This window comes from Blennius ocellaris (genome assembly GCF_963422515.1).
Source record: "Blennius ocellaris genome assembly, chromosome: 15".
Classification (NCBI taxonomy): Eukaryota; Metazoa; Chordata; class Actinopteri; order Blenniiformes; family Blenniidae; genus Blennius; species Blennius ocellaris.
In genome coordinates this window covers 13,932,487-13,944,595 of record NC_137664.1, presented here as the reverse complement: position 1 = coordinate 13,944,595, position 12,109 = coordinate 13,932,487, and the positions used below count along the sequence as shown (strand labels likewise).

General features: G+C 38.7%; 1 protein-coding gene across 1 annotated transcript in view; it reads right to left on the bottom strand.

Annotated features, from left to right (window-relative positions):
- ank1b (ankyrin 1, erythrocytic b) overlaps positions 1-12,109 on the bottom strand; it is a gene marked incomplete at both ends in the record, with an annotated part of 76,264 nt that overhangs the window by 38,297 nt on the left and 25,858 nt on the right. Inside the window, one exon of the mRNA XM_080509824.1 lies at positions 3,550-3,651. Within this exon, the coding sequence (XP_080365950.1) occupies positions 3,550-3,651 (102 nt within the window). The remainder of the gene's footprint in view (positions 1-3,549; positions 3,652-12,109) is intronic.

Here is a 12,109-nt window from a genome sequence, read left to right as displayed (position 1 = left end):
CCTGTGCTACCAGCATCCTGAGCTCCTCTGCAATCCTGACTTGTCACTGCACAACAAAGCAAACTAATATGTATGTGACACTCTCACAAGTTGTCTCAGAACTGTGTGGGTGTCTGCCTCACAAACTGCTGCACCTGCAATGTGTCTGATGGCTGTCCTATTGTACAAACAATATTTCATTTCCTTGCAGGCTGAGGTGTAAGTAACTAGAAAGTGATCATGATGAATGATGATTGTAATCACCCTGACATGACAACCACCTTTGTCCTTGTTCTCTCCTTGGCTGTGATCATTAGTACTCTTTGCCTGAGGTATTGACATGGACTTATTAAAATGGTGTTATCGAGATTACAAGAGGTCCAATTCATGAAGACTTAGTATAAAATATTTCACCTCTGTGTGGTTTCCATGTTTCACATGTACACAACTACCTGACAGGTAAAGAGCATCAGAAAAAGAGTGTGACGCCCCTGTGGGCACTGCGACATATGCCAATGTTCTCCAGCTGCACCGAACGCCACCCGTCTCGTTATTGTATATCTAAAAATAACTGATAAACCAACAGCGACGGCATGAGGACTCCATTCTGACATAATGAACAGCCTGATGGGGCTGATTAGAAGCGAAAAGAAGAAAGAGCCGAGGGATGGATGGGTGGGTCGGTGCAGTGGGGCGGGGGGGGGGGGGGGGGGGGGTATGGCAGACAACTGTTTTATCTCAGCACTGTCTTATTCTGTGTTTGTGGCTCACTGATGACATATTGAATGAAAGTCCAAACTCCAATCTGCTTGCTGTAACTAATGTGACCAGCAGGAGGCTCAGTGATCTGCGCTCTCCTCCAAAGCCTCTCATCATACTGCAGTGTCACTCAATTCAAATGGGGAGCACAGTGTCTGCGTGGGCATGCGTGCAGCGTGTATCAGGAGCAATTACACACACTGCTAGATTTAAAGTGTTGAGTTCTGTCGTGCAGACGAAAAACGGACGGACTCAAGTTGTCTTTTCTTTTTTTTTTTTAAATTGAGGACAGAAATGAGCAACAGTGCATAACAACACCCTTTCTGCAAAACACCAGCATTTGTGAATAGCATCCAATTATGTGTCCAGAATTGCTGAGATGATACTGGGCAACAATGGAAGTTGGTGGTCGGGCATCTCAATGAAGAAAGGTAGAAAGAGAGAAAGAAAACGTGAGAGCATCACCAGCAGCCTGCAGCTTTGGAGCTATAGCAAGGACAGGTTATTGCAACACAATCACATAAATCATATATAAAAATACCATCTCTGTCCTCTTTTCAAACCTGATATAGCTATCAATCACCTCAGCAAAAGAAATGTTATAAATGAAGAAAAAGCAAGAAATGAATAGGAATTGTATATTGAATAAATGGCCTTTTTATTTCAGTAGATGTCTTGTATTGTTATTAGATCTGGCTGCATCTTCTCTTTGTCTGTCAGTGGTTCAAACATAGTTCGATAAGGATAAATCCCCCCTTCTAGTTTATATCTATCTATCTTGTGCTAAATTACTTTCAATACAAGAAGGATCCATTCTAAATACCTACATCCAGGAGCTGAACCCTTTGCTGCACGTCAGTTACCGTAGTAGTACCGTAGTTGTTGGGTCAAAGCAAGACGTGTCCCTGTATAAAGCCCCACAGCCATTACACTTTGTAATTATAATTGATCCTAGTTAAATTTCAATTACATTTCTTTATACATTGTAGGATTTGATGAAGCTTTAGGAAAGCTAAGAAAATGTCACACATCCTCCTTCCCTTTGGAAATAAACTGTTCCTCAGTCGCAGACACGACTCGGTCTACATATCAAAGCACTTGTGCATTTATTCTTTACTTGAACACAATCCTACTCTACAACCATCCTGGATATTACTGCCCTCTGTTGAAGCTGTATGCTAATGCACATATTTATAACTGAAGGTAATAAATCGCCTGGATTTGTTGGGTGATGATGCAACAAGGTGTAAGAGAGCAGAGTGCAGGGCTGCAGATCGAGGGCACTATAATCTAATATGCTTAATTATTTATATGCACTACTTTACACAATGATTAATAATAAGGGGATCTCGTGGTCATGAATCTTTAATTTCATTATTGGTCCTTTATTTTACACCATTTGCTGATTCTGCAAAGACACCTGCCCTCCCATTGAAAATTACTGTCAAATTAGTGCATGAGGTGCATTTAAGTATTCCTCTCTGAACTCTGTACAGCCTGCACTTTGTACGAGGAATGAAAATAAGTTTTTACTCAACACATTTTATAATCAGGACCTTATTTTCAAGGGAAAGCCCCTTTGTTTCCCAAGGTGCAGTAACAATAACGTCCACATGAATTTTTAATCAAGAGGGAGAAGCTTTTGACGTTTATTTAAGAGCTTTTAAAGTTGAATAATTCTATTAACAGGCACTCTTCATTTGTATGTTTTTCGGGGAGAAAAAGGCAGCTAGTAATTAAGTGTGATGAATGATATTGTAATGCAAACTGTTTATTAGATTATTATAAGAGTGGTGATATACCACATTGTTGTCAAAGTCTGAAAACAAGATGTTAATTATTTCTTGGTTTGCTGTCAATATATTTACACTGTGTAGTAATTCATTCATTCTATTTGTCGAATGAAATCTAATTCGTTCATTGATTTAGTTCAGTGATTAAATTGTGGTACTCGGATCAAATATAGACGTGCACAGTGATGAAGTGATTAAAACCTGGCTTTACATATAATCAGTTTGATTCTGGATGTTGCAGTCTTTCTGTATAGAGCTTGTATGTTCCTCTACATGTACTCTAGTTTCCTTCAGCAGTCAGATATTTGCATGAGACGAGATGAAGTCTCCAGACTGACTGTAGGTGTGAGTGTGACTGTTTGTCCTGTGACAGACTGGTGACATGTCCAGGGTAAATCATTTGACTATTTCTGAACTATTACAACAAATGTATTGATCGTCTCACAGCCATAGGAATAAGCTATCTTCACCGAAATCTCTTTAAGAAAACCCTGTATTAAAGATTATTTATCTCAGATTGACTTTGTTTCAATGTGTCATCACACAGCTGCAACTGTGCTTTGAAAGGGGATATTTTATCCAGATCAATTTAATTGACTCCTTCGATATTAACAATGCCATTAAAAGCGGTTACAAAATAACATATAGAAGTGTTTTTAGTATTTTCGGGGGGATGAGTACTTCTTGTTACTTGAACCGCAGTTGTAGATGGGAACAAATCTTCAGCACTCTCTCCAGCTCTGATTGCAACATTGTGCGACAAAAATAGAACATATTAGGGCTTGTTTAATTTAGTGTTGTGCTGATGCAGGTAGTTTTTTGCAGGCTGTTATTTTGGGTTCTGTGAACACTAAATAACCATTGTAATTGATTTTGATATGAGCCACTCTGTAATTTCGTGTTTTGTTAATTGGAATCTGTGGGTGTTTTTTTTTTTTTTTTCTTTTCTTTTTACCCCCACAGTCACATACAAACACACTGGCGCAAACAGCAGCTGAACAGAGTGAAACTCTCTCACCTGATTGGCTATGTTGATGTCGATCCTATTCTTGATGTGATCCAGAGCTTTGTCCAGGTTCCCTGAACGAGCTGCGCGCAAGAAGCTGGTGGCTGCATCCGCCTGAAATGAATAATGGCAAGAGGGAACCTTGAGAAGGAATCAAATATTTCAACAATTTATTGCACTTTAATAAGCATATTTCAGAAAATGTATGTCGTTCAGGTGGGAAAAAAAAAGACACATTCAGTACTGTCCTTGTTCACGACCAAGGTTACCAGCTTCATATGCCTTTTGCTTCAGCATAAATAGACCTAAAATATGCAATGTTGCGATAATTCGACACTATTACTCATCAAACATGATCCATAAGTCAATATTAGGTTGTAGTCACAGTCAAAATCCCAGTCAGATTATATATCTTTAATTCAACATAATGAAATCACACCACGTTTAGGTAAGTCACAAGGCAACATGTGGGAAATATGATAGGTTTACTCGTTCTCATTCCCTCTGAAAGAGGCTTAAAATGTCAGACTGCTTACAGTCAAGTTTGGCCCACACTTGCAGCTTGGCAGACATTCACAGCACACTCTGCCACGAGCTTCGCTGTCTGCCTGTCTGATCTCCGGCAGGAAAATGCTCCTGCGGTTTGTGTCTCGGTGAGTGTCAGCATTTGTACGCCCACCTCTGAATTCATTCATCAGCCGATAGTGTAATACAGCTGACCCGCACAATGAAATGTTTCCGATGCCCTGAGGAGGAGATGCTTGCGTGGTTGTGCTGGACTCTTTGACCCTGTCTCCACCCCGTCGCCAGAAATATTGCACAACACTTTAAACTGTTATTGCAAAGTGCTTTAATTATACTGCATTGCTGAAAGATGCGCACACACACAATGATTGAATGCATAGATCACTGCAATTGCTTTTACCTTTTAGTTTCACAAAAGTATTGCATTTATGTGGCAACAGTTTGAAAACGTCTGTTTACATGGAAACGGCAGAAACGCTATTGCTTCTTTTTGTAATGCAACGGCACATCCACGCAGAGAACAATTGGCTATAAATATTAACATTGGCGAGTATAGACAGAGTGACTCTAAACTATAAAACAACCAAGTCCCAAAAGAATATGGACTGGAAATCTTGCCAATTGTTGTTATTGTTGATCGACTCGCCTATGTGCAGAACTATTTACCCCAGCTGTGGTGCGCATGTGTAGTGGTGGCGTTTCCCTCTGTTTCCATAGAGACAGAGTTGAAGCATTCTCAAAAGGTTCCAACTTGGGAGCTGTTTTCAAAAAGTTGCCTTTTCAGTGTCTCTGAGCGCCATTGTCATTGAAACGAATGCCCAAAATGTAAGGAAAGTTTTACATTTTCACTTGAGAATGTTGTCGTGTAAACAGTGCCTGAGGTGGCTGTTTTAACTCCCTTTAAGTTGTAGCATATATTTTTTATTTAAGAGCGTCAAGAAACAAGACAATATGATCTTAGTTTAGCATCAACCTACATCTGATACAGAACAGAGTAAATTAATGCACAACAGTGTTTTTATATGTCTATGTGATGCCTATGTATTGTGCGGTAGGTAACCAGCTAGCCAAACCCCCTTCAGCTGATCTGTCTGTTCGTGTGGCCAGAAAAACAACAAACTGATTGAGTAAACAGTGGATGAAGTTGTTAGTAATTACTGAATAAAAACTGTGATTCAGTTACATAATGTTCAAAAGGGGCATTACCTAAATATCCCATCCTTCATCATTAAACTCAGCTCAGATATACATTTGTGGCCATAGGTCTGGTTGAATGGCATTTTGAAAACCAATGTTGAGCAGATATTCCACAAATATGTTTGGCATCCTCTACAGTACCTTTTGATGTCTTTCCCTCCTTCGTATCCGACATCTTAGTTCCTGACAGTGTCCAGATAGTAGTACTAGCTATTCAGTATATCTTGTCTTTGCTTTGAACATGAGAGCCAAACTTTACTCTCCATAACAACAGGACTTCAAACAGTCGGTGTCGGTGGCATGAGCCTTTCCGCTTAATCCAGTGTGTTGCTTCTGTGAATATTGAAGGTGTCTATCACATTGTCTCTTAAGAATTTTCCATATTTAGGAAATGGGTGATTACTTAGAAAAGTTACAACATGGCACAGTTAGTATACATGTTTACTTGTGGGTAGTTGAGTTTTGTATTTGTATCACTTCAGTGTTTGAAAGTGTTCTGCTGATTATATTCATTTTGTGATGTGTCTTGTTTGTTTGTTTTTTTACATTTTAGAAGGTAATGCAATTTCAAATTTCACAGCTAAACACCTTTGATGTCGTTCTTTGCGCGGCGATGTGTTATTTACAGCTCAGAGTCTGCACCTGCATCCCTCTCCTTCCTCCCCATGACGCCACAACTCAGCCTCATGAACCAGTTTTCCTTGTGCATTCATCATCTGCACTGTGCGTGTGTGTGTGTGTGTGTGTGTGTGTGTGTGTGTGTGTGTGTGTGTGTGTGTGTGTGTGTGTGTGTGTGTGTGTGTGTGTGTGTGTGTGTGTGTGTGTGTGTGTGTGTATAATATACACTGTCTGTGCCTTTTCTAAGGTAAGCCAATTGAGGGTCTTGTCCTTATTCTAACACATTTTTTGGCTAGAACAGTAAAGTTCAATGTACTGTCTCCTGAGGTGGTGAAGATACAGCTGTGTGTGTATGTGTGTTTATTTGGATGTGCAGCAGAGTGCATTTTGCAGAAAATGAAAAAAGAATCTTGCTCCACCTTGCAGCAGAACCTCATCCTGTAACACTTTGCTTTCATGGTTGGGATAAAATTCATTTTTCTTCTTTGCACTAGCATCACTAACGCCTCTTCCTTTTTTTTTTTTATCAACTGCTCCAGCCACCTTTTCACTTTCTGGTCGTGTGCTTTATTTGCAATCATCCTGTCAGTTCCAGCATATAATCTGATTACTCAAAGCCCTTGGTTTGCAGTACTGGACAAATACCCCCTGCCTTTAACTTACCCGAGCCTAAATCAGATTTTCCCTTTTCTGATGCTTCCTTCCATCTATTTTCGAGGCTAATGTGATGTCTTTGCTATAAATTTTAAGTTGTTGTATTTGCTTCCATTTGACACATATGAGTTTTGACACTACTTAGTGACAAAGTGAATCCACATATGGAGAAATGGGACCTCAAATGACGTCGTCGAACACATCCTTTGATACTCATTACTAAACTAATGAAGCGTGAAAGTGTAACTGTGGGTACATTTAATTTATGGTGGTGTAAGGTTATAGATGTGAAATATTTGTGATCCAAATGGTGTTTTATAGCACGGGCCCTTTTTATGGTCCTTTCATGAGTAACCAAAAACTTTATAATGACTCATTCAATAGTAGAATAAAGGAACAACATGTACAAGAAGATCATTTGAATACACACAGACAATTAAAAGAAAATCAAAGCAGAAGCGTTTATATAGATACGAAAGAGCAAAAAAGAAAAGAGTCACAAAAAAAACACTGGTCTGTCAAAAATAAGACGCACACTCCACAAATCTAAACCACAACAAAGATCGGAAGTTAAAAGGTCACAACACGACAGCTTTCCAGAGCACAGTAACAACACGCACAGCAAGAGAGTCACGGAAACCACCACAGCACCAACACAGAGCACAAACAGTCAAACCAGCTTTCCTAAGTCTCGACAAAGTTCTAATGTCTAAGTTCCTTTATCAATGAAGAAAATCTATCGGGCAGCTCATTCACTTTATTTGATAAACTAAAATATTCAGCAGTTCCCGACATATCATGTGTGTGGAATTATTCAACAGGCATGTAAGACAAGTAGACATATTTGCAGCCTCACTGCAACTGATGGCCAAACACAAACAAAGCACGGAGGAAACAAAGTGTACACAACGTCGACTGCAAGCATTATGTTTACTGAGTTGGTAAAGAAACATAATTTTAACTTCTGGTCTGAAACTCTCAGAGGCCAACATACTGACCTGATGGAGAAGTCAGCGCTGAACCACATGAGCCTAAAAAACAACACACAGCAGGCCCAGAAAGAAAAACCCCAACACAAGACCAGACGGTTAATGGCAGAGACAGACAGACAGATAAAGCAGCATGTTGTTTCAGAGAGGCATAACATGATTCTAGAAATGGTAGTGACACAAGATGTAACAGGTGACTCAGGGCTTCCCAGCGTCTAAACATGTATATCTGAATTTTCAAGTAACAATCTAAACCGTGATACAATAAAAAAAATAATAACCACACGCCAAATGGCTAATGGAGTGCATTTCTTAACACTAAGACTTGGTGCAAAACATTAAAAAAGAAGAAGAAGAAAAAAAAAAAGAAAATATCCAATTCCATTTTAACCAAAGGCAAGTCAGACATCACAGCGAGAAACAAAGACACATGACTCACACGGTTTTGTCTTATTTTAAGCTACGCAACCAACACTGGAGAAAAGATTTACAGATTTGGGTGAGACCCAGTTAAGGATTTTGTGTGAATCTGTGAATATTCTCAGGAGCTTACAATCCTACTTTCCTGTGTCTCTCTCGGGCTACCATACAAAGCAGGCAAGTCCAGTATCTGCTTTTGTCCTACATTCACACTTCAACAACATATTTGTCTCATATTTTGTTATTTTAATTTAAGAAAAAAAAAAAGAAAGAAAATATCTTGATAATCATTTTGTTTAATCTTTTGCTGTCGTATAAAAATAGGTGTAAGCAGAATTGTTTTATAATAATATGGACATTAAGTTATGTATACTGATACTGTCTAGTGAAACGTTTCAAAATAAACACTTTCTGCAAGCCCGATACCCAATAACAATAAAAAGACATCAAGACAACTTAGCAGATTATGTGAATCCACATCTTTTTTGCATATAACATTTGATATATTAATGAGAAATAAAATATACCTAAAAAAAAAAAAAAGTCCCACAATTAGCAGCTGGAAGCCCAAACATACTATTAGGTGTAATTGTGACCTGCTTACATTCCCCAGTCTTGTTGCATCCCTTAAGAAGACGTTGCTTTAATGTTGTGCAACATGCCTCATTTCCGTTCAATGATTAATGTGGTAGACTGACAGCAATTCATCTGAGGATATCTTTTCTCCTTAACAATTCCATCTGTGTGTTTGTGTGCAACCCGCAGAAAATGAGACGTGATTTCCTGTTTTGCGCAGCGACACGTAGCCTTGCATATGCTGTGCCACAAGGAGATTAGTTCTTCTAACATGTAGATGTGACAAAAGGCTTAGGATATTACTATAGAGGCCGAAAATTCTCAGGCAAAAAAACCCAAACCTGCACACACAACATAAATATGCACACTCACACAAATACAAACACACATGCTGGAAAACACAGTCTGTTACAACTGACAGAAGCAAGATGAGTAACACCTCATTTAAAAAAAAAAAAACAAGATGAGCAAAAACTAAACATGTGACTCAGGCAGGAGAGGTTGATTGTAACAAAATACAGTCTGCTACAGAAGCTGTTAATCGCCTCAATTGAACATCTCTGTGATTTATTGGCGGATTGCATTAAGCACTATAATTTTTTCCCCCCCCGACAATAACTTTCTGTGTCTATCGGTAATCAAGATTAGTAGGATTGAGAATACGGGTCCTTGAATATCCCAAAGCTTTCCAAGAAGGATTAGATGAGTTTCTGAACTGCGGGCCTTCTCTGACAGAAGTCATTGGCAGCACATTGGATGTGTGTACTTATTGTCATGACAGCTCACGTCACTTTTGATTTTGAAACGAGGCTTCGTGTCACTTGAAGCTGATACTTCATCCCACAGTTCAACGTGCATGGAATTCAGTAGGTGCATGTTGAAATACTGTGCAGTGAGATCTTTTGGAAAATAATAAATTGGCAGAAATAGACGAGCTTCCTATGCTTAAATGACAGTACTTGGTACAATTTGATTGGTGCGTTAAAGATCACAGTAGATCTCGACAGCATGATAGAACTTGTATTGCAAAATACATCGAAGGGCCTGTTTATCCATAAATATTCTGATATTTTGCAGTTCTGCGGTCAGTTCAATGTGCCATAAATATTATTACTCTCTGATTACACTGCAATAATTCACAGTAGATTACTGTGAATGGGTCAGGACTTTCAAAATATTCAAATGAAGGAGGGTGAATAGAAGGAAGAAAAAATGAGCTAAAGATAATGAAGTATTTTAAAGCATAAGATATCACAGTATTCAGGGACCTCGAGAACTGAGAAAAGAGATCCAAAGCCATGATATATTAGCCGAGACAGCACAGTCTGAGTCTACTGTGATTGAATGCTTGCAGACAGTAAAGCACTTACTAGATAGAGTGGAGGAAAAAAGAATAAGGGCTCTTTGTCACTATGAGCATAAACAAAAAAAAAACTCATTCACATAATGAAAAAAATACGTATGAAGACAAATTACCTTTGAGCACACGCACCAAAACTAAAAATAGCTGCATTGATGCCACAGTATGTTAGCATTGGCACCAACAGGGAGGGAGATGGATCACAGTAATGAACCCTCATGGGTTTAAAACAAAGACCCACTTTCACCACAGAAGACTGAATCTCATGCAAGCCAACACACACGCACGGACGCAAGGATGAACGCACGCACACGGCTAGATTTATACACAAAGCATATATGATTTTTTGAAGGCTATGGCAGCAGGACCTTGTTGTGGACTACAGTAACCAAAGTCAGAAAAAAAAGAAATACATATGTATACACATGGAGTGTGTGTGTGTGTGTGTGTGTGTGTGTGTGTGTGTGTGTGTGTGTGTGTGTGTGTGTGTGTGTGAGCTGACTTGTGATAAGATATTGCATAACAACACAACATTGTGCCCAAAAAGTGTTTATCTCAGTATCAGTAATTGCTCTTCTGAGAAATCAACCCCGAACATTGGTTTAGACACGAGGTATAAATTATTTCCTTTACCACACATCCAAAAGGAACCTTCGCAGAAGGCAGCATCTATGGTGAGAGCTGTACCGTGACACACATGGGCACAATTAATAACCAGCCACCTAATTTATCACTTACATTACTGGCACTATTTCTCCTTTCCCACACAGGCCTTCAAGATCGTCTCTTATTCTCTCATCACTGCAAGTATATAAAGTGTCGTCGTTGCCACAAAGAGCCAAGAGCACCAGAAAATTGCTGATCAGCATAATGTTGTTACTAAATGTGATGTAACACTCTTATAGTCATAACATTGTCTTCTCTATTCCTTCCCTGTTTCTGCCTGCAAAAATGTGTATATTAATAAAAAAAAAATGAAGTCAACTCAATCTTTGTATGATTGCAACCTCCTGATAAGTGTGTTCTTATGTGGATGACTAAACTCAGCCTCATGTGTAATTCAATCATATATATGGGTTATAATACAAGAAAAGAATGGTGTAATGTAGAATCAAACGCAAGCCATATGAAACCGGGGAGGAAGGTGGGATATATCGTTGAAACAACAAATACACTGTCGTATTACTCAGGGTTCCTTTATGCAGATGACACATAACTGTATTTATCAGTCGCTCCAGATGATCCATCTTTGCACAAGCTCCTATTAGAATATGTCTTCATTGTCAAACAGTTACAAGTGAAAATGTTTTCAAATGAAAAGAAAATAGACAATCGAATAATACTAATATAATAATACTATTGATTCAAACAGATTTTTGGGAAACAAGTTTCGTTCCAAAAAATAGGCTGAAAAACTTGAATGTAACTATGGATGCCTACTGAGTTCTACCTCATGTATTAATAGTGTTGTTTGGCTTTCTTGATATGTTGGCCAAAAAAGGCATTTTCTTTCTTTAATGGATGCTGAAATGACACTACTTTGTACATTGTTACCTATTTTAATTGAACTCTATACTCGTCTTTCCACAAGATTCATTAATAGGCAGTAGCCAGTAAAGGATGCTGTGGCTACAGTCACCACAAGACCTAGAAAGAAAGGTGTTGCAGTATGTTGAAAATAAAAGGGTTTAATTGTGAATAATCTCAAATCCTATTGGTTGCAGAAAGTTGTCGTTGTGAAGCCACAACTACACATTTCCACAATAGCAAAGGGAGATCAATTTAAGAGCATGCGTTAGGCAGCTCAGAGAATAAAGATCAGTAGGATCCTGCAGCCTCTACAGAGTAAGAGTTGATCCAGTATTGACGGACAAGTAGAAGTGATGGATGGACAGATAGATGGATAGTGCAACATGAAATAGGTTTAAATGCACACTGACACAGGCCTGCATCTGCTTGTACATCAAAGTATTGCCCATCTAAATGTGTGTATAAGTCTGCACGTGCAATTTATTGTCATCTAATCTGATTGTCACAAACACAAGAATTTCCCATTAAATTTCCATTTCGAAAGAAATGGCCCCTCAAGAAAGCCACTTCACTTCTTTTCATTGTTCATTATTGCTTTTTGAAGCTCTAAGCTGCAAAAAGAAAGACTCTTTGCTTTTGACATGAAGCGAACACATACTGGAACATCAGATTACTTCACTCGCAAGTAAATTATCTTAGATTG